The sequence below is a fragment of the Micropterus salmoides genome, unplaced genomic scaffold (genome assembly GCF_014851395.1).
Source record: "Micropterus salmoides isolate LMB-PRFRI ecotype aquatic unplaced genomic scaffold, ASM1485139v1 Ms_hic_scaffold_14, whole genome shotgun sequence".
Lineage (NCBI taxonomy): Eukaryota > Metazoa > Chordata > Actinopteri > Centrarchiformes > Centrarchidae > Micropterus > Micropterus salmoides.
Window position 1 is genome coordinate 17,838,666 of NW_024040485.1, and position 24,175 is coordinate 17,862,840.

At 38.7% G+C, this 24,175-nt stretch overlaps 1 protein-coding gene across 1 annotated transcript in view; it reads left to right on the forward strand.

The window, feature by feature from the left end:
* Positions 1-15,775, forward strand: part of gpc1b (glypican 1b) — an 80,137-nt gene extending 64,362 nt beyond the window's left edge. The window contains exons 5-10 of the mRNA XM_038718143.1: positions 7,413-7,578; positions 7,757-7,887; positions 10,805-10,933; positions 11,271-11,404; positions 11,561-11,736; positions 12,219-15,775. Coding sequence (XP_038574071.1) covers positions 7,413-7,578; positions 7,757-7,887; positions 10,805-10,933; positions 11,271-11,404; positions 11,561-11,736; positions 12,219-12,424 — 942 coding nt within the window. The 3' untranslated portion in view covers positions 12,425-15,775. The remainder of the gene's footprint in view (positions 1-7,412; positions 7,579-7,756; positions 7,888-10,804; positions 10,934-11,270; positions 11,405-11,560; positions 11,737-12,218) is intronic.
* The last annotated feature ends 8,400 nt before the right edge of the window (positions 15,776-24,175 follow it).

Consider the following 24,175-nt stretch of genomic DNA (forward strand, 5'->3'; position numbering starts at 1 on the left):
TTGATAGTTTAGTTACAAACAGCCTTGATGAAAACATACAAGGGGTATTGGTAAAAATGTTCAACTTACCTCTCGCTTTGGTCTTCAGGATGGAAAGATGAAAAAGTTTTTCAAAAGAACAACACAGGTGAAATATGTCTACATACCGTTAAGATAGACAGATAGATAAATGGATGACTGGTAAACGATTAGTAAGAATAGTAAAGAAATTTTAAAGTTGGTTTTCTCCTTCAAAAAACTGCATACTTGTCAACACTTCCACAAGACACCAAAGACTGCCATGCACCTTCTCTGAGGAGCCCAGAATATATATACACAATCCTGACTAGCTATCTGGACAGTGATTGGTTCTTAGGATAAGACATCAAATGCTAACTACTGCTGGCATAGTAATGCAAATGTTCTCTGGCAATTAGATATAGGTTTGATTTACTTTTGTTTACTGTGGTAGACATGTCAGACATACTGCTTGAAGGTATTGTTGTGGATTTTTTAGAAAGAGTTACACATGTCTTCAGTTAATGATGTAGATTTAAAAGAATCCTCTACATTTAAGTGACTAGAGCCTATGTGATTCACAAATGTTTTAAGGTTGAAATGTTGAGAGCTGTCTCTGAGAAGTCATCTTGGGTGAGGGTTGTGAAGTTTCAGTCATTGTTCTCCATTGTGTGCAGCGTGGGGGATGGTTTCTTGTTGCTGACGATGGTCGTTAGGGCGTCAAGATCGCAAACCAGTGACTTGGCCTTTGGTAATGCAACTTCTCTGGAGTCTTGTGGGAGATATTTTGAAACTTAAAGAGCGATGTACAATACTCCACTTTTGTTGAAAATTGTACCCTATGTTACAAGCTACTCACAAAAAGTAGCTAAATAAGGTGTTTTACACCAGAAAACATCTACTAAGAATTAGTATAATAACCATACATATGTGCGATTTAGTACACCCCCCAAATAATGGGGTTGAATAACTTTTAAAATATCACCAAATGAATTTTAAAGCGATTGTGTATAATATGGAGTTAATTTATTACACTAGTATGGACAAAAATACAGCAACACCTACGCATTACTTTTATGACATCCCATTCTAAATCCATAGGCAAGATTTCCCTTAACAACCCATGAAAACACAGCCCCTACCAAATTTATTAGGACAGGGGTAGCACCTTTGTCCATATAGTGTATTTGGATGGAAATCTATCTCAAAAGAAGGAAGACTGATGGTCTCTCTGATTGGTCTGACACATGATCAACAATGCTTAAAGTCACTGAAAAGGTTTACAAGCAGTGGGAATCATTTAATATGTAAGGCTTACAATGAATGTCAACCAGGCATTCATAGTCATTCAAATTCTAGGTCACTCTCTTCTGATGAATTTAAACTTCTACGTACATTAAGTGTAGTGGTGGAGTTACCTACAGCCTGTCTCAGAACCAACATAATGCCTTATTGTCTTGCTCAGATTTTTATTATTTGGTCATTTGTCCTTGCTTTTTGTGCTTCTACCATAGGTATTTAGGCTATGTAGTTAAAAGGCTTCTGTTTTATTTGCCTTAATTGTGTTTATTGAGTGTTTAATTTATTTTGTGTTACATGCCACTTGTGTCAGGGATACTATAATTTAACAGTGGTGAGAACTTCTCTCAGGCTTACCAATATTGTAAATATGCTATACAAACTGGCATACATTTCTTTTAAGCGTATTGTTGAAACCCAAAATGTAGAGTGGCCATTATAGTGCAGTATACAGTAAATTGAGGGTCAAAGTTAAGAGAGAAGAGAGCAAGAAACTTTCAGTTTATGAGCGTGTGTCTTCAGGAGCATGTGCACCATACACAAATGAGTTCTTACTGCAGTGGCCCAGTTCTAATCAAACCTGTGGCTTATTAGCATGCATCTCCTCTCTCCTGTATTTATTTTCTCTCTTTGGCTGTACCATCATCAGATTTTTATTAGAATTGGGTGTTTGGGCACTTTTACTAAACATATGTCTACATATATTTCTACCGTTTTCTTTTTGTGGTTGTAGGAAACTGTGTTATGAATTAGCATCCAATGCAGAGTTAAGCTAAATACAAAATCCTGGAGAAAGTGTGAGTGCTGTCTCTGAGAGGTGACCTGGAGCAGGTGAGGGGTGTGAACGTGTGTCTGATTGTCTGCAGTGAGAATCTGTGTCTGATTGTCTGCAGTGTGGGGGAGGGTTTCTTGCGACCAATGATGATCGTTAGGCCTTTGAACTTGAACTACTTAACATTTCACACTTGCACCCAATATTGTGTCTCGCCTAGTCTTGTAAACTTAGTGTCTCTTCAAACCCCAAGTAACTACAATTATATTTAGTTTAAATTATAAGTTTCTCTTAGAAATTATCAATTTCTTTTTTATTTATTCATGCTGGAGTGTGAGTGTCAATCCACTATCTAAGAGGGAACTTGTGTCATTATGTACCAGCCAACAGTGGACATTTTTGTAATGCAAAACAACAAACAAAATGCATTCCGTTACATATAGATTAAAGATACATGTACATTGTAAAATTGATTGAAATCCTGTGATTGTCATAATTGGAAAGTTCATAATAAATCTGTTTTTAGCAAATAAAAAAGAACATTAAGAATCTTCCTGCTGACCATTTACTTCCTAATTTAAATTTATTTATCATGCTTGAGGAATATTTAATGATGTTGGAGTGTGACTGTTGCTCCATAGGATCTAAGAGGGGACATGTGCCCTATGTAGCAACAGTGGATTCCTGTCATTTAATGTGTCATCGGTAATAGTCTTTTTGTCATGGGTAATGTGGGTTACACATTTCTTAGCAAAGGACAGCAGCTTCTCAGGTGGAGGATCAAACTTCAGGCTCTTGAATTTTTAAGTTGGTAAAGTTTTTTGCTTTAATGTTTTGTTTGGAGAAAGGAGGCAAGTTCAGAATAGGGAATGTGTGTGGGTCAAAAGCGTCAAATACCAGTGAACTAGTTATGAGCAATACTTTTGAATGAAGAACATATTATGAGTTGGAAAAGACTTAATTGAGAGTTATTTGGAAACTATTACTTGTTACATAACAATAGACCTTATTTACAAGTATAACTAAAGATTCTATTTAGGTTACATTATAATTTTCTTTTAAGAATCATACATTTCTTTTTTACTCATCCATGTTGCAGTGTGAGTGTCGATTCATGCTATCTAAGAGGGAACTTGTGTCATTATATACCAGCCAACAGTGGACATTTCTGTAATGCAAATCAACAAACAAAATGCACACCTATAAATATAGATTAAAGAAACAAGTACATTGTAAAATTGATTAAAACATGTCCTAATTGGTCAATATCATATTTGGAAGATTTGGGGGCTAAACCATTTCAAAGGTCTAGTAAAACTTAATAAATATGTTTTTAGCAATTAATAAAAAATTAATACAAAGTATCTTGCTGCTGACCATGTTGTTCCTACTTTTTATTTATTTATCTTAAAGTACTTATGAATCTCCTGACTTGTGGGCAGCCCTTCATTTTGATGCAGTGTCAAGATTGAAAATGGTTAAGCCATCAACTAAAGCTGAGCATCATATTTCATTACAAAACAATAATAACAAATCATGCTTGAGGAATATTTAATGATGTTGGAGTGTGACTGTTGCTCCATACTATCTAAGAGGGGACATGTGTCGTTATGTAGCAACCAACAGTGGATTCCTGTCATTTAATGCCATACAAGTGTGGACCTTTTTTTCTGTAGGCAATGCGGACCAGTAAATATTATGCATTCCTGATGAAAACTCATCAGGACATTAATGCTTCATGAATTAATTTGGGTAGCCCTTTATATTAGGGCTTTCCATAAAGTACACAGGTACATCGAAGCTTGCAAGTCTGTAACTAAACCAGCATTTTCATTCCACACTTCAACAAGGGATCGACTTTGCCTCTGGATGTCATGTCATCGGTAATAGTCTTTTTCTCATGGGTAATGTGGGTTACACATTTGTTAGCAAAGGCAGCAGCTTCTCAGGTGGAGGATCAAACTTCAGGCTCTTGAAGGTTTAAGTTGGTAAAGTTTTACTTATGACTCCCTAAACTTGTGGGCAGCCCTTCATTATAATACAGTGTCAAGAGTGAAAATGTTTAAGCCATCCATTAAAGCTGAGACTTTATATTTCATTACAAAAACATAACAAATCATGCGGAATAATTATTGATGCTGGATGTTGGAGTGTGACTGTTGCTCCATACTATCTAAGAGGGGACATGTGTCGTTATGTAGCAACCAACAGTGGATTCATGTCATTAAACCATACAAGTGTGGACCTTTTTTCTGTAGGCCTAATGCAAACATGAAAATACCACGCATTCCTGATGAAAACCCATCAGGACATCAATTTATTTGGGTAGCCTTTTATCTTACAGTCTGAAGCTTAATACTAGTTAGGAAATCTACTATTGCTGAGCCTTTAAGTTTTGTTTTAAAAGCATATTATCAAATCATGTGTCAACAGACTGCTTAGTTGAGATTATATTTTTCTCATAAGTATTATTGTTTTTGCTTTCGTTTGTCATACATGCTATAGTTTGAATGTCAAATTATCCTTATTAGAAAAAGGATAACTCATTATCTGTTGTCTGACTCATTATATTCATAAATGACTTTAGCCCCTAAAGATATCCAAATAGCCTTAACAGAGTGTAGTGGATGTGTGATTCAAAACCAGTCTAAGATTCAGTTATTAAGAGCAAATACAAAGTAACTCTTTAAAATGCATACATCACCATTCCACACAGGTCATAAAAATGACCATCCCACACAGAAGAATATGAATTCCCCTAAGAGAAAGTTAAAATAAGTGCACTAGTGTAATAAGATATTTTATTATTATTTAAACGGTATTTGAAACCTAGATCAAGTAATTTTTGTTGGTAATACTGTAGTGCTTGATATCAATGCATGCAGCAAAGTTACTTCTGAATAAAGTTTAAAGTTTATTTATTTTCAGTTAAAGTGATTAAAGTTTGGATCACGGTGAAATGTTTACACATCGCTCACATTAAAGTTAAATTATCCATTTTTGAAAGAAACAAAGAAAGTCTTTGAAGGTAAAAACACTCATTAGGTGAGAATGAGCACAGACAGTTCCACTGCATAACAATGGAGGTCCCCTCTTGGATAGGTAGCTATCGTTTAAGGATCTAAGTCCCCTCTTGGCAATTTCTTTAAAAAGCCAAAAAAAGCAAATTTGCAGTAATATTATGTTAAAAGACAGTAAAAGTAAATTTTGTATTATATTTATTTTACTTAAAAGGACTGGAAACACAGGTCCACACTTGGCAGTTTACTCCGACGGTGCACTGTTGGATAGGTACGCGTGTATGTGTGTGTGTGTGTGTGTGAAGATGTTATAAGTGTTGACAAAAATTTTTCGATCAATTTCTTAGTTGATTGTCAGAAAAGTGATTAACCATTTGATTCCTTATTGCCAAACATGCTGTTCAGCAGATGTGCTTGGTGAATTATTTCACCTATGCTACTTAAATGTGAAGATTTGCTCCTTTATTATTTTCCTGTTTCAATTTCAGTTTATCAGAAGAATTATCAACAGATTAATTGATAATAAAAAGTAATCCTCAGTTGAATCTCAGTCATATACTTTTTCTAATGTGACAGCCCCTCTTTCACAGTGCCTGGTGCACCACAGCTCCAAGGTTACAGAGGAAGTTGTCAACATCAACCTCCAATTAGCACCATGGAGGAGTTACATACTGTTTTATGTCTGTTGTGCCTGGCCTGGGATTCCCAGCATTAATACTGTATGGGTGATGTAACAGAAACATGATTAATGACTGTGTATCATTAATAAGTATTTCATTAACATCACCCTGGGGTTTTTTCTCTCCTGCCAACGCCCCTTGGTAAATCTTGTTGCTTTTTTAACATTCCTCTCTCTCTCTCTCATTTTCAGTTTTTTGCTCCACTCATCCCTGCACCCTCCCTTCCCTCACTCACCAAAAAAGCATTTGTCTGACTCATCCCTGGCTAATGAGTGGTAGGGTAAGGATGGGAGGAGGGGAGAAAAGGAGGGCAGGAATGAGGATCTGACTCATGTCTCATATGACTTGTGATTAAGCCTGGGAATGTGGTTATTGTTTTTCTGTATCACTGATTTCACTTTATACTGTCCTTATTTGTGCAGCTGGCAATAGTTATCAAATTCTATTGATCTCTTTTATACATCAGAGATGCATTTACAAATTTAGGCTTATTATGTATTTTTAAAGTAGTTTAAGATTTAATTTAGAGTTGAAACCGTGTCAACAACAATTACTTTTCCCGTATGTGGATCAAGTATGATTCGATTATATTTTATTGATGCTTGTGGGAAAATTGGGTTTATACACTCGTAAATAGTGATTAAATACAACCAAGAAAAAGACTAAAAACAGAACATAATTATGGTTGTTTGAAACTTCTCGACCACAGGAATTGATGAAAGAATGAGAATCAGAATCAGAATGAGTGGAGAGCTATAAACTGCATACAATACTAAGATGCATCCAAGGAGTACACCGTGAAGAAGCAGCACTAGAAAGGAGCTGCCCTTGTCAGTGCTCATTATATTTATCAGGGGACAGTGCTACTGTCTATGGTCTAGTCATCATCATTTTTATGTCCTATTATGTCAAGCATATTTGAATTTTTATTAATCTACTGACTGCCTGTAGAGTGTTCAAAGGGTCTAGGATTTGTTTTCCCACCTGATTCATATTGTTGTTCTATTTCTAATGTATATTTGTTAAAAGCTGGTTTTAACTGTGACTTTGCTGTTGGAAGAACAGTTTCCAGGAAAAGCATCAGGCTGGCCCAGATGTCAGCTTAGAGGAGCTTTGTATGCATAGCTGGGCTCGTTCCACCTCTCTTTCCCTCTCTCTCTCTCTCACACACACACACCAACACATACACACACACTTCCTGAGGTTTTGTATGCATAGCTGTACTCTCTTGTGAACAGAGCTTACTGGTATTAACCCAGTTTCACTTTTCATGCACCAAGGCCCTTTCCTAGGGGAACAGCCTTGTGGGATTGAGAGAGAAATGGAAGAGGCAGGAAGGATGGAGTGAGGGACTGAGAATACTTGTCAGGGCCCTTTTATCGTGTGTGAAACAAAAAGCAAATTTTCCCAAAGTGGTTTCCAAGGAAACTGTGCCGAATGAAAGTCAGGTGCAAACTAAAAAAAGGTCACCATGGGAGGTGACCTCCCACAGTTCTGTGACATTTCTTTAGCCAGTCATTGTCTGGCTAAAGAAATGTCCATCTTCATATCTTCTTAAAACCGACTATTAGATCAAATATGCTTGACAAAACAAACGTTTTTCATCCAGGTGGTGTGTTTATTTTTGTCTGTACTCTACCCCAGGTGCAGCTGAGCCAGGAGTGCATGCGGGCCATCATGAAGATGACTTATTGTCCCCACTGCCGCGGCATGGCCTCTGCCAGACCTTGTGCCAACTACTGCAGCAACGTCATGAAGGGCTGTCTGGCCAACCAGGCTGACCTCAACACAGAGTGGAGGCATCTGGCAGGTGGGGAGCACACACACATTCACATATGCCTCCAATTCAGCCATATGTTTGCTCAAAGGTTCACCCGACACATGATGTTACTTAGTGCAGGGAATGAGGCTGAATTATTCTAACCAGTGAACTACAGATGAAACATTTTACACTTTCTTTGCACTAACTGTACCACCTGTCTCTGTAGAAACAATGATACAGGTGGCTGGTCGTTTTGAAGGGCCATCTGGTGTGGATAGCGTGGTCCTCTCTCTCCCCTCCCGCATATCGGAAGCCATGTCTACCATGATGGAGAATATAAAGACCATCAATAGCAAGGTCAGAGCACACATTTGTGCATACATACAGCTCACTAACCCATACAAACAGTTTTTACAACACAGTATACAATGAAGAGTTGAGGCAAAAGACATCAAATGATATTGTGAGATCCAAAATGTTGCAAACATAAGTCTAAACGGCTGATATCAAGATATTTGAATAGTATTGATGTCAAACTAAATTTAGACTGTACTTACTGATCTCTGTACATGGTTGAAGACAGAGAGTGGATAACTGAACTGACTTGTAAAATACAACACACCCTCAACATCATTGGAGTAGTAGGTACGATGATCTTGCTTCAGGCTTGACCAATCAAATCAAATGGATTTCCTTGATTATTAAAGCAGTTCATTCTGTGCCACAACTGCCAATTTACTAATGGACGAGATCACTATGTTCTATCACAAAAGCTTTTTCTGAGAAAGAACTAATAGACCCTTACATGAGGTGCAGAATGTATGTCATTTTAATTAGGGTAATTGTGGCAGATTATGTCTCATTAACATGTTGCTCTAGTCATAGCAGAACCATTACCCTATGTAAATAAAAAAATATAGTTATATATATATATATATATATATATATTTTTTTTTTTTTTTTTTTTTTTTTTTTTAAAGCCAAACAGATGTCTGCTGCAAACTGCAAAAAACAAAAATGTAGCTACAGGTGAGCTCAACCATGAGCCAGTTCATGGCAGCTGAACAGTGATATTTCACTGCTCTAGTTTAACTTAAATATATATCATTTTTTCCTGCTTGAGGGAGGTCAATCAAAGTCAAATTGGCAAACAAATATCTAAAAAGGCCATGAAAACCTATGTTCTCGATTCAGCCTCTTAATATTAGCGAGGGGGTCCTACAGCACATAAACACACACACACAACTGTCTGCAACAATTAAGATTTTTTCACACGAGAGATTTCTGTTTTTGTGTTCATGTTTGTACTCTTCTCAGTGGTTTGAAAAGTGGCTCAGTTGGAAAAAAAATGTGCATGCACTTCTATGCACCAATCGGGATTTAGCAATGTTGGAATCAAAATGAGATGACAGTTGCCGGATTGTTTGCTCATGTAGCCAGGCGACTGTCTATCTAATCTGTTCAAAGCACACCCACATAGTCCCAAGGAGGCAGATTAGCAGATGTTTGTTTATGTAGTCATCCAACGGAGGTTAAAGTCAAGGGCAACTGGACTTGGTTGAAGATACTGGAAGACGTTTCGTCCCTCATCCAAGGGACTTCTTCAGTTCTGACTGACTGGTAGGGAAACTCAGCTATTTAACATCAGTGGGGTCGATACTGCTGGTTCGTTAGTGTTCCTGGTTCCTGTTGTTGTAACGACAGTTGTTATGGTCGTTAGGACTACCCCGTGGCCAAGACTGAACGACCATCATTGGCATCTTCACCTGAGGCCAATAGGTTACGTTTGTTGAACTAGCTCTCAGAATAGAATCCAGGAAACTCAATCCAGGATCCAGGAATCCAGGATCCTAATATTCATATCACCTGGTAAAGCAGGTTTTTGCAAACGAATGGACATTCAAATTCAATTCAATTCAAATTAGCTTTATTGGCATGAATGTGTAACAACAATATTGCCAATACGCTGGATCATTCAGTTAAGAGCCTGTGTCCCTTCTCACTATGCTACCCTATTGCCCCTACATTCATTTGTTTGTACAATTAACACTTATCCTACCACTAAATTAATGATGTTGCAATGCTTTACATAGCTAATTTAAAATAAAAGGACAACAGGTATCAGTTGTCAGGAGAGAGCCTGAAGGTCAAACGTTTACTTCACTGTTTAATGGTGTTTGAGCAACAGTTTATATGATCCTTGAAAGGCACTGGCAGCGATGGAAATCAGTGTTATTTGGTGAAGGTGGAAAACAGAGTAGATGGTGGGAGGAAAGACAAAGCTTCCCCTGTGCTGATTTGCTGTTAAAGAGCCTGGCTGGCTTGAGATGAGCCATAGCCTGGCTGACTGCCTCTGACCTGGTTCAGCATGGTAATCACACACAGCTTCAGCTTCTGATCTTCATCTCTAGGGGAAAGAGCTGTGCTGATCCCATAGAAGTCCACTCATGTCTATGGTCTAATATTATGGTAGACACAGTGTAGGACAGATTATCTTCTATTTACATAATATGTTGACATTGAAAGCCTCATGTACTTTTCCCATAAAAAGCAGACCAAATACAGATAAAATTTACTGCAATGTGCATAAGTAAATGTGCTTGAGGGCTATCTGCCACTACTCTGTTGTAACAGTCAACACCATATTTTTAATGTTAATTATTCAATCTACTGTGAGCCAGACAGCAACACCAACAAGTTGCTTGCTGACAGACACGACTCAAAGCTTAAGACAGGATTATTTTATCGTTATGTGTGAAGGTTCAAAGGCTAGAGATTCCTCTTAGCAGGCCAGATTGGATGACAGATTGACTGCAGTCTTACTGTATTCCCTGGGCTCCATTTATAAAATGCAAGCCTCATAGGGATGCATAGTACTTTCTTGAGCTGTGAATCATTCTGCTGGAGCGGTGCTGTGATTGATTCTCTTGGGGTTGTGCAAATAACCATTGCCACTTGTCACTGTTGGTTTTCAACAGTAGAGATCTGCATGTACTAATATGCTCAAAGGTTCTTTGTAGACAAGTTGGTCCAACAAACTGAAAACGTTTTGCAAATGCAGTTTGAGAGTGCGGTATGGATTTATAGGATTCTATTCAGAGAGCTAGTTCAAGTGTTAGATTTCAGCCTTGTTAACGCCAACACCAATGAAGATGTTTGGTTTGAACTACATATGGTAGGAAAATAGCATTTATAGAGCAAATGTTACAGGTCAAGTTAGCAGTTGTAGATGACTTTGACATTTCTCTCTTTCCTTCACTTTCTCGTGCCCTAGTTGTTCCAGGCATGTGGCAACCTCAGAGAAGGAGGAACCAGCAGCACGGGAGTTGACGATATCATGAAGAGAGGGAGGGTTACAGTGGAGGACAAGCTGGGATCCAGCTCTAACAAAATGGAAAAATTGGTTAGTATTTACCCAAGTGAATCTGTGTCCTTGTTATTGCTTTCTGGTGTTCTTATCTGGCCCATTTATATTAATGGTTTATGATACAGGAGCTATTGCTCATCACAGGCAATTAAACCCCTTTTGCTGTTCATTTCACCTTTACACAAACGACCATGGGGTGATTAGATGGGAATGAATGCTTGGGTGGATGAATGAGTCAGATGACTGAGCACTGCAGTTGGTTGTTGAGGAAGCAGGGTTTTTTTCTTACTCTCCTGTTTGAGTCTGCCACCATGCTGTGATTTGGGGCAAAGTGTAAAATCTCATGAATCTGCTCTTGTCAATCCTGCCTCAGGTGTCTGATGTAACCATGAGACTGAGGGACATGCAGCCGCACTGGGTTTCTCTCCCAAGTATTCTCTGCAGTGATAGAGTGGCCACTGGAACAGGAGCCGAGGATAAGTGTTGGAATGGCATGAACCGTGCCAGGTAGGGCAAATGAACCGATAAAGAAATGTATTTCAAAATAAATTATGAAAGTACAAAAATACTGAGTTAATCATTGCCATTTTTGGTCACAGATGATTAACATTTCCAGATGTATTTTATGTATATTTATATTAAACAAATGTTCATGTGTGCCAGGTACCTTCCTGAGGTCATGGGTGATGGGCTAGCCAGTCAGATCAACAACCCTGAAGTGGAAATTGACATCACCAAGCCGGACATGACAATACGGCAACAGATAATGCAGCTGAAGATCATGACTCACCGCCTGAAGAATGCTCTCAACGGCCAGGATGTGGACTTTCAGGACACCAGTGAGTATTTTTTTTACTTTTAACCCAGCCCACAAGTTTCTAAAGAAAATTCACAAGAAACTTCATCTCAGATGACTCACTGATGATTAGAATCTTTCAACAAGTTCTCAAGATTTATGGAAATAAACAACTCTATTTCTGTTTATCTGGGGAGGCAGCACACTACTTTGTACAAAATCTTGCACAATGGCAGTACATTTGGAATAAAGATGAAGGTATAAAAGTACTTGGCCTAAATCAAAGTGGCTTTTTGAATGATTTATCTCATATTTTATACCACATAATGTTAGCAACACAGGGTGATGCTGGCGGTAAAATTCCCATCCTTTTTCTGGGGCCTGCTCCTGGACAGTCAACCTCATATTTCTTGCTGGTAGTGAAGCAAATGCATGTGCACAGTATGTTTAATATGTTGGGGTGTATGTGGCAATTCTGTAAATTTTGTGTAGTTGTACCATTTAGTCCTGACCCACTGTCTATAGGTGATGATGCCAGCGGCTCCGGAAGTGGCATGTGTGCCGACGATATGTGTTCCCGGGGCCCACGCCGTGTTGCCCCCGTCACTGACCGAACCACACTCTACGCTTACCCTCCAGAAAACAAGAAGGTGAAAGCCTCGGCCAACCAGAACCTCCCCTGCATCACCATTTACCTGCTTTCACTGCTCACTTTGCTGCTCCGGCGATAATTGACGGGGGAATCTACCAACTGGGACTGAGTTTGGGACACAGGGGTTGGGGAGAGTCGGAAAGGGGAGGAAGGAGGAGCTGGGGCTTAGTTACTTTGCCAAAACTAAATAAGTATAAGGAAACAAAAAAAAATAAAAAATCACTTGGATGGACTTCCTTTTGGTTTTGGATTAGAACAAAATGGGATTACGAGTATTCATAAATGTTTCGGTTCTGCTCTTTTCTTTTATTTCTTGCTATATTATGACGCCATTAGAGCTGGTCTTTTCGCATCTTCTAATGTTTTGTCTCTGGTGTTTGGGTTCTCTGAGATTATATCTTTACCTAAGACATGTGTATATTGTTAACAGTATCTTGGTGTTGACACCACAGGGAGAGGGAGAATGGGGCTATGCAGTGGCGCTCATTTGTTATTTCACTCCTTTAAAATAGCACTTGTGTGAAGTAGCATTATTTATTTATTAATAACTCACAATAGACCCCCGAAGTGGTTTAGTCACTCTCTGACATTTATAGATGAATAAAGTACACAAACCACAAACTTAAATAAAATAAAATATTGATGACTTTAAAGGAGGATAATCTGAACAGCATGACCCACCAGACCTCTTAATGCATTAAGCCTCACAATACCATTACACTTTCTCACAGCGAGGATGAGAGCACTCCGCGTCAGCACTTTTTGCCATTTCGTCATGTAAGCTGTAATAATAACATGGATCGGATTCACGCTGACATGATCATCTGATGGGGAGAAATGTGACCCTGTCCCCCACTCCATCCATCCACTCATCCCTACATTGCACCTACCACCCACCCCACTGAGGCAGATCTCCCTCTCTCTCCAGACCCTGCTGGCCGTGTAGGATCAACTCAAGAGTCTGGTGTAAGCAAAAAACACATGCTAATCCAGGCAAGGTCTCAGATGACTGCAGCTTCCCATTATAGAGCACTGTATGTGGAATGGGGGTGTCAGTTTAAGATTGCTCTGACAGCAAAGGATTGATAGTTCATGATTTTGGAAACATGTAGCAGAACAGAAATGTACACAGAAGCAGAAACACACTCTGCTGTCATGTAGCGCTTTTTTTCAGTATTCTTTTTATGTAAACATCATAGCAAAGCAAATAATACATGCATCATTTTGTGTGCTCCCTGCAAAGGCCCAGTGCTCCTGTGATTAGCTTCATAATTGCAACTAGCAGTGTCATACGTAATTGTCTAATTGCAGCAATGATCCTTATCACAGTAAACGCCACACCATGCACGTCTTTGAATTGCACCACTATTTCTATGGCAGACACAACGGTGTACATATTTTTGATTGCTTCTTTGTTGTTTTCTAGAAAAAAAAATAGCCAATTAGGTATCAAAATTTTATAATGGTCAGATCATTGTATGCTATAACTCTTATTTCATTCATCATCTGTCATAGTGTATCCGTATCTGCCTTCCATGTCCCTGCAACTTTTCTATATCAGTGCCTCTTTCTTCCCTCCCTCTACTCCCTCTGCCCTCCTTCCCGCTCATCAGTTATAATGACCTTTAAAACGTTCCTCATGCTTCTACATGATGGCGAGGCAATATGACAATGACACAGTGCTTCATTATGTGTCAACCTTACTGGGAATGTTGTGGGAACACACTGGTGAGGCGTTTCTTGATGAGAAGCTTGCTGGGGAGGAAACTCATACCTACATTTTAATTCAAAGAAATGTCAAAGCTCTCATTTAAGAACGCTGTGTGCAGGATGATGGGACAATGTGTGCGAGTGTGTGTTTGTGTGCGAATGTGCGTACTTGTCTTTGATTGATAGAGCAAAAAAAGGGACAGACGATAGAGCCTTTATAAATCTTGTTTGGATGGCACCGAAATGAAATGTATAGAAATGTATTGGACGAACATCATATGACAGAGTGCTATTCAACTGACAGCAATGGAAGGTTAATATAGCTCATTTTTCAAAAATGGTATTTTAAACCTACTACTGTAATAACTCCCAATCTGTATTGATGGTATCTCTGCTTGGCAGTATTATATGTGACGGAGAAATTGAATGTGGAGGACATGCTTTCAGACCATCATTGATTCAGTTGCACACTGGGACAATCCACTATAATTCATTTTATGACAGCTGATAATACTGTCGATCCAATTAAGTAGTTGATGGCTCTGTCAAAGTTCAAGAAGCACATCTGGTAGACACTTGGTTAATTACAGCTCTGAAAATGGGTGTGGTTGATGGCATATGTGTAACCTGACAGTTAATTGAAATGTTTTTTCTTTTCATTTTTTTTGACGTTCTTCATTAATGTTTGCTGCGCGTATGTGTGTTTGTGTATGTGTGGCTATGTGCGTCTGTCTTTCTGTTAGTCCCTGGTTAAGAAAACTGCCTGTGACTGCCTTTGACACTTTGTCTTGGGTTGGGGTCAACTGAGATTTAAGAAGAGTGATATAAATGATATTAGATGTTCCAGTCGGGGTAAAAAAACACACATTTTGAACAAAGAACAATTAGCAAGGGCACCACGTGGATCTTCTTTGTGTGAGCCTCTTGAAAAATCTGAATATGAATGTGAAAGCACACATTTAGCCCTGTAAAGAATGAGAAATGACTCCAACTGTGATGGTGACATTCCAATTCAAAGACGACTTGTAACTCACAACTTCAGTTTCAATGACTGCCTCACAATGTCATCGGCTGAAATTTGCACACCCCCGCTCCCCCTTCTCCTTCTACACCTTTTGATCTCATTAATTTGTTGCTCAGAGTCCCCCTCCCTTTTATAAAACCTGCACTTTTATGAGGCCAATAAATGGCATTGTCTGCACAAAGACATCACAAGATGGTCGATCAATACGCGAGTCAACACCTTCCAGAAACGACTATTGATTGGAGATGTGTGTATGCAGATAGATATGGCCCAGCGAGACGTCTCCTGATCAACTATGGTGAAACAGTGTAAATAAAAAAGCCCCTGTGTGTGAGGGAGGCAGGAGGAAGGTGTGTTCAGAGTGCTGGTCTCAGAGCAGTTTGTGCACCTCAGTTCTGCCCTCATTTCATTAGGTGGCATAAATGCCAAGCTGATTATCCCACCGTTTGAAGACAGCTTTATTCTACACTGAGTTGTATATGAGAGGAATTCTTAAAGGTGCCAATTTATGAGGAAAAAGGTACTTTTAATTTTCTTGTTTTTATTTACTTTGGTTTTGTTGTTATCGGAAATATATGGAGAGTTTGTGCTTATGGTGAAGATAGATGACAGAAAGAGGTTGAAAAATACAAATGTCTCATTTGCTGTTGTACCTGAAATCTTGTGTCAATTATATACATTGTAAGATTTTCAACATGCCTGTCTCCTGAGTCTTTTATTGTTTTATACTTACATCTCATAGATCTTGAAAAAAAGGTTTAAAATTATATTCAAAAACCACTTGCAAATCCATTGTGTCTAGGTTTCTTAGAAAAAGGAAGTGTCTGTTTTTTTTCAAATTCTCCATCCCATCTGCCCAAGTTGTTTCCCAGAGCCCACTGGGGCACACTGCCACCTAAAAAGGGCCAATGCACTGATGTCAGAGGTGACAGCTGCTGTCTGGTGTTGCCACACAGCAAAAACGACCACATGTTCAGCACGCACTAAGTGCTTTGTCTTGTTATGTAGACAATAGAATGATCACCCCTCTCAGGATGGCTTTAACAAGGTGTACTTGACCATGATCCTATGAGAGACTGAAATGCCGCAATTCACATACAGCTCTGCTATAAAGAAAGTGTTTCAAATATCTGCATAGAAGCTTAGACTTTTGTTCTAGTTCAGAGCTGCAGTATCTCATTGTCTGTCATGAGGTTACAAATTACAAAAGTGAAACATGCCAGGAGAAAAGGCAACATGCAGTTGGGTCATAGCAGCAATATTTAACCAAAATTATGAATATCAAAGTATGTTACAATAAATATCCAGTGCCACCCTTTCTGTTTCTAAACAGTGGTAAAAAACACAGAGTCCTTTGTTGCAGGAAGACCTTGTTTTGATGCCACAACATGGGGATACAAAGACAAACTCTGCTGTGTCCAAATAAATGTAACAACCCCTGCTCTCAAAATTTTTAAAATCTATCTTGTGCCTAATATATTATTTAGTCAGTGATATGGTGCATTTGTCTCCCTACAGTGAGATAATCGTATTATTTACTGAAATTATCAATCATCTCTCTGCAGCCCTGTTTCTGTACACACACACAAACACACACACACACACACACGCAGACACATTCACATTCTCAGCTATCGATTGTGTCTGAAGCTTTTCACCTTCTCTCTCACTCACAGCACACACAGTTGCACAAATACACAGGAGTTATTCTCAGCCTTTTGGCTCTCAGCTTGCCCTTTGGTTCACAGCACTTTTATGAGCGACTGCTTCGCAGCCTTAGATGGTCTCTGTATTGGAAATATCAGCTCGACGGGGCAAAACGCTTGTCGGTAAAATCTTCTCAGCTCAACACACCCTGAACTGCTTTTGCCTTCAGGCTCCATCACATCTTAGCTACCAGGATTGTGCACTTTATCGCATGAAACCGATTCAAATGTATTATTCTCAGAAATGTATTGAATAGTGGGTAATGACGTACTACATCATATTTTAAATACATTTCCAGTTCAATATGAGAGCAACATATTAGGTATGAGTTAAAAGAAATGCAATCCCTGGAGTAGTGGAGAAAATTGTCTTATCGTCTCATTCTCTCCTCGGCAGCAGGTGTCATGGTAAACCTACCAAATCTTTTAACGCTGCGTTACAAGTCAATGTTTGATAAAAGTAAACATGGTATTTGGAGTAGTTATCCCATTGTCTGAGCTGTGTTATCCCACCTATTTGAATTTGGATTACACAAAGAATGCACGCAGGTTTTAGCATCAAAATGCCAAAAGAAAAATTCAAAGAGAGAGAGATCCCCTGTAATTTTTAACAGTCTCGGGTCTGGAAGTTCAGCCAAAACTAACCAGAGGGAGTCTGTTCACCATCTAAATCTCCCTACATGGCTGCAAATGTGTGCTGTGCTCTTTTCCTCTATTTTTTATTAGACATGTTCTCACCTTTTTTTTTTTTGCTCTTTGATCTGCTTTGTAATTTAGCTGAAGCCTCCCTCTTTGTTCCTCCCTCTAACCCTCTCCAGTATCGAGCTCTCTGAGTTGTTATATAATTGTACATCAGTGCTTATATAAATTTATATTCTAAATATATTATATATTTGAGATCTGAATATGAGATGGGCCAAATATAAAAAGCTCACACAGATGCTGCTCCACCTCAGGCTTGTACAGTACAAATGCACATACTGCCACCCAGTGGGGAAAGGGTTTCATTACACTTTAAGGAAAAATTAGCTCGCACGTCATGAAAGTGATGGGTTCCTTACGACACGAAATATAATTTGTGATTGTTAGGACAAACTTGACATGAAAAAACTGCCTTAAAAGCATGAATGACAACCTTTGAAAGTTCTGGCAAATTCTTCCCAAAAAATATTTACAGACCCCATTAGGTTTTTATAGAATGGTAATGACAAAAACTCACTAGATACATGTTGACGCACTAATTTCTTTTGAAGTGTAACATTTCTACCAGCTAAAACTCTTGTGTCTGTCGACCTTTAGTGGTTGAAGCTTCCATGTACTGTAGAAGTCAGGTTATGTTCATTCCACCCAACAATAAGATCTCAATAGTATAAGCAGAAATTTGAGACAAAATTTAAAAGTTTTAACTTTAATTTGAATGTCCATAATAACATCTTTACTTGTAATGTCTGTGTTGTAAAGATCTACATCAGGGGTTTTCAAAGTCAGACTGTTGGCCGCCCCTCAGACAAAGCTTGAGAAAAAGTGCTCCCCCTCCCCCCTCAGTTTACTTGTTTAGTTTCACTCAATTCCTGCCTGTGGGATCATGATTATGTTATTTGATCTTATAGACACTCAATAATTGAGGCAAAATAGCATGGTATTGCCATTTGACATAATTTCAGACAACACCAAATACATTAAGAAAGGTCAGTCCTAAGGCATTCATTAGTTTCTGACTCTGGTAATGTTGGAATAACAGTTCACACAGTCACACACATGGGCTATTCCAATGTTATCTCCATTTGATAACTAATATAACAACTAATGTAATATTGTTTCACTTCCATTTACTGAGCCTCCTCTGAAAGTGTTTGGAGCCCCCCTGGGGAAGCCCGCCTCTCATTTTGAAAACCTCTGATCTATATGTTAGTTGTTTGGATAATTGCTTGACCTCTGTTTTAATTCTTAATACTGGTTTGCAGTTGTTTCAACTGTTCTTTTCTAGTTTAGAAACGATTGCCATAATGGCTCCCAGACTGACCCTGAAATAAATAACATTACACTGACAGGTAGAATATTCTGACAGTTAAAGAATAGCCTATTTCCTGGGCACCAGAACATCTGTACCATGGTGTCAGTGCATGTTGAACAGCTTTATTCAGTGGGTGACTAGGGGGCCTTTGTTATGGAGGTTAAACTATGCAATGATGGAATCCTGGAGATGGTTACACCAAATGAGACTGTAGGGACGATGGATCAAGAAGAAATGCCTAGAGGAGCATCTGACCTCTGATGGATTTGCAACCACCATGTCCAATGTTTTTTTTATTTTTATTAAGTGATGAAGCCTGTTCATTCAAAATGATTGCAAACCAAAATGTCATATGTCAAATGTCATGGTCATGGTTTATGTAATTCCACAGCTACGCCCTTCAGGATGGATTGGGTTCCTACTTATCACCAGTAGGGGTCGATGTTGCAGTCAGATTGAGGCTGCCCTGCAGGCTTCAAATGAGGCTACCCCAACAATTCTAAAACCTGACAAGAATATACTGTAGTTGCATTATTATTATTATGATGACTGGTTGCCCCGGCCTTTCTGAGTGGAGTTTGCATGTTCTCCCGTGTCTGCGTGGGTTCTCTCCAGGTGCTCCGGCTTCCTCCCACCATCCAAAGACATGCAGCCTTAGGTGTGGGTGTGAGTGTGGCTGGTTGTTTGTCTATGTGTGGCCCTGGGATGGACTGGCAACCTGTGTACCCCGCGTCGCCCAATGTCAGCTGGGATCGGCTCCAGCCCCCCGCGACCCTGTACGCAGAATAAGCGGTTGTCGATGGATGGATAATAACAATGGGCACTGACAGAAGAGTGACGGGTAAAATAAAGTGCCATTTTCAGGTAACTTTTCAGAACATTTTCTGGCTCTCAGGTTTCAATGCCCTAACATCTATATTCAGAAAGAGCTAGCCAGAACGCACAGATAAACGGAACTTCATTTAGGATAATTGTTTTAGAATTGTAGATGCAGTTTAATGTTCAACAGTAAATGTTACACACACAGCAAAGTGTAGATGTAGCACTTCTGAGTTAGTGCCAGTGTGAAACAATAGAAGAAGGTAAATATCTTACAGTACCTTACAAATGCTGGGCCGTGTCAAATGTCAGACATTACCTTTAAAACAATGATAAAATAATATCTGGTGCGAGATGTCATATTGTGGTAGGCTACTGGCTCTTGAAACTGCAAACAACAACACATGAAAATGGGATATTGTTTGTATCAGGCTATGGAGAGAAAAATAAACTGACAAAAAATTGCTTTTATATGTCATGTTTAATATGTCAGCAAAGAATGTGATCTGGCTACTGACTAGACTGAAATGTCCTTGAATTTGTGCCAGAAAAACTAGTCACAAGGTACATAATGACATCAGATTCTAAATACATTTAGTCATGAGACCACAGTTTTTGTTTTGCAAACATTGTTTGCAAATAAACTTTTACTTTCAAAAGTAGCTCTGTATCTCATGTATAGTATCATGTATGAAATCCCTGTGCATAAGACTCTCGATTTCCATCTGTGTGGCTGTTTAAAGGTAAGCTTCATGAGTGTAGCCATGTATCATGGCAGTAACTATCTCTATAGCCAGGTGGCGCTGTGGCATCACCACGTAGCTGAACACAGCAGTAAATCAAGTGTTTGTTTGGCACCACAGGAAGTGTTTTCACTCAATGCTGGGAAGTGGCAGTGCTCTACCAATAGGCGTCCCTTCCTCATGCTGAACACACAAGGAAGAAAGCAACACAAATATATAATTAACACAATTGCTACAGTGTCAACACACTTTTCCAGCAGCTTGGAAGGATTCCTGATGACACTTCTTGAATCCAGCTGACATTTGAGCAGCCCACGGGACTTAAGCCATCTTCTGTGACCTATAACAATCCATAATAACCTCTGACCCCTGACCTTCTCAGTTGTCATGCTTCTCCTGGAGTTCATCTGGGAGTGGCTGAAGGAGCTCTGGAGGGAGGCCAGTCTGCTGAACTTGTCCCTCTGTCTGTCTGTCTGGGAGGACAAAAGAAGAGGACAGTCCACTTTAAGCCCCGAGGTGAACTGCTACAGTAAAATGAGACACAACATGTATCATATTAGTTATGCTTTGTTGCAATATATTTGCGAGAAACAGAAGTAAACAGTGAAGCAGAAGTGAAAAGTGACATTTCATAATGTAAAAGATTCTGGAATTAAAGAATAATTAGGATTTATTATAATAATTTACAATAATTTAAGTTTTTATTATGCCTCTTGTGGCATACAGAGCATTTACAGGGAATTTAACATCAATTCCAGGGTTACCTCCTCATTTGGCTAAAGCATTATTGCGTAGATTAGAGTTTGGAATTTGATATGCATCCGTCTTCATGCTGACCCCCAATACTAATATTGTAGTAGGTCAATAGTTTAGTTATGCACCAGGAAATGATGGAAAAGTGATTGAGGATTTTGAAATTGTGTTCAACAACGTGCTCAGTTTAGTGATAATTAAAATCAAATCGCTTTGTCTTTAGCTCTGTCACAATTCCGTACTACTGTACACACTGCTTGTATTCTGTATTTAATATATACTCTCATAGATTACTGTTTTAGTTAGTATAGAAGAAAGCTGTACTTTTTGTAATTACATGAAATTATTGTGTGCTAGCAGGCATTAATGATTAATGATCCTGCAACTTTGGAATGCCATTGACAATTAAACCTCACAAAAAGAAAGCAAAAGACTGAGAGCTGTCTCACCACCATACACAATTTATTTACATGTTTCCAGCTTTGATCAGTCCTTCCATTTCCTCTGTGAAATGCATTGTGGTAGAACGCTGGACTTTAACAGCACACTCAATATTCAAGCTTTTTTTTAGTATGAATACTGAAAAGATTTTGAGCATATAAATTTTGCCAGCTTTTCCGCACTACATACTCAATCTGCTTCGAATTTGTATTTAGTATAAAACGTGGACACAACTCTCACATCTGTCTTTGATAGCAGTTGAACAACTACATTTCCCAGCAGAACTGCAAGACAGTGAGGAAGAAGGTGAGGAGGTAATGCCTGGAGTGCCACTGTAAGCCTACAGTAGAAACAGTGCACTGAAAACCAACATAGAGGCCAGACTGATGCGCCTGTTACTTTGTAGCTATCAAAAGCAAGATTTCTTCATAAGGAGAGAGAGATCTGAATTACATAATTTATTGTGCATGGATTAAAATATATTATTTTAAACATGTCACCACTAATTTGCATTCTTTCTAAACTTTCTTTGTTACAAAACAATGACATTTGGTAAAGGTGAAAGATTTAAAGTTTTTAGGAATGGGAGTGCTGGGGGCACTGTGACCCAACAGTCCTTTACAAGTGGTTTCTCATTCTATGTGTCCTCACATGGGGCTCTCTTCACACACACACACACACACACACACATATATATGGATATTCGACAGGCTATCCATCAAGCTCTCAATGAGCGAAGGATCTGGGGAGTGTGGTCTAAATGAGAAATCATTGACTAGGAAACTGTGTGGTAATGGGGTCTGCTTCTGATTAGATAAGGAGATCGAACCAAGAACAGAGAGATGGCGTAGCCACCTGGATTTATGTGGTATAGACTAAAATGAGAGGGCAAAGTGAGAGAAAAATGCACACACAAAGATTGTAGGGAAGGAGAAATACAGTGAGAGAGGTGGGATTGGAACTGTTAATTGCTTTCCCCACTTGTGCTCATTCCTTCTAACCACATAACACAAAACACTGATTAACAATTAGTAATGGTCAACAAGTCGATGCTGAGTGGTAATGTGTTTTGAGAGTGTGTATTACAAAGGTAATCACAAATATAACACACATTCTGTGTGCAGCACAAGGTTTTGACATTTAGAATTTGACATGGGCTTTGTTGCATTTTTATGTGTGTGTGCATGGAGCCTGCAACAGGCCGATAATGCTCCAAGCATCACCTGGCAGCAATGTTTATTGATCTGATGATGCATGCTGGGAGAAAAGATAGCTTTCAAAGGTCAATGCTAATATAAGAAGGTCAACGTGTTAATTCGGCGCTATTGTTTGTTTCCATGTGTGCATGATGGCGTAACTGTTGTGTAGATGTGTGCATGTGTTAAATTAGGTCATAATCTAAATAATAAATGTCCAAGTGCATTTTTGTCCCACAGCCAAATATCGTTTTACACTTTCAGTCCTCCAAGCATAAAGCTTTGAGCACAACTGTTATGACATTTATTGATGGCTTGTGCATCTTTATATGATTCATTTTCTTCTTTTCTGCTGTCACAGCCACCATCCCATCCGCTACCATTCAAGCCGTGTGTGTGTCTGTGTAGAGGCATTGTGTGCAGACTTTTCTTTTGGCGGTGCACCTGTGCATTTCACATGTGAATGTAGTATGATTGAAACTGAGATGCATGTTTTCAAATAGAATTTAGTGGTGCAGAATAAAAATCACAAATTGAAAACCTAAATATGAAATGTAAAATGAATTAAATCACAATGCAATCACAAACTAAAACAACTCAGCTGGCAGAGCAAGTAATAAGAAAAGACTATGCAAAATTGCAGTAGCAAAACAAACAGAACTTTAATTAAATTGAATCAGTCTCAGATAATTAAATTAATCAGACAGTGAAGAGATAGACACACTGAGTACAGGGGCTCCAACTTCAAAACTGGACAACCACCTCTACTGTTACTAATCTGTTTCCCTGCAATGTTTCTTCAGAATTATTAGGTTCTATCTGCATTCATAACAGCAGATGCATTTAAAATACAACTGCCAATTCATAATAAAAGCATTTAAAGTGGTGGTTTAGGCAAATAACTGTCATAAGAACTGTTTGGTATTAGGTAGACATACTGTAGTTTCAGTGGGAACTGTTCATGTGGAGGTTGGCAGATTGTTTCTGGAAAGGCTTGTTTCTGTTGATTTTTCATGTGGAATTTTTCATTACTGTGAGCCCCACAAATAAAATGCCATTCACCTCCACTGAACTTGGCTGATGGCATAAATCTCAATATTTCCAAACCTGGTCAAATGAAACCAAGGCTATCTGCATGGCCAGATACCAGCAGAAGTAAATGAGTGAAAATATATATGTTTTTAACTTAGATGAACCAACCCTTAAGGTAAATTTTGATCTTGGTTTGCAATGCAAAACATCTTATTGCCTTAGTTATAACCACAAATCTGCACACTTAAATGTGTGTCAGTTATATTATCATTTTTATGACTTCTGTTTTTGCCCTTTTTGATAATGTCATAAACTTAATGTTGTCTTATTAAGTCAAATAAGTTAATAAGGAAAAACATGTTATTACTTAACAGAAGGTAAAATGTTTTACA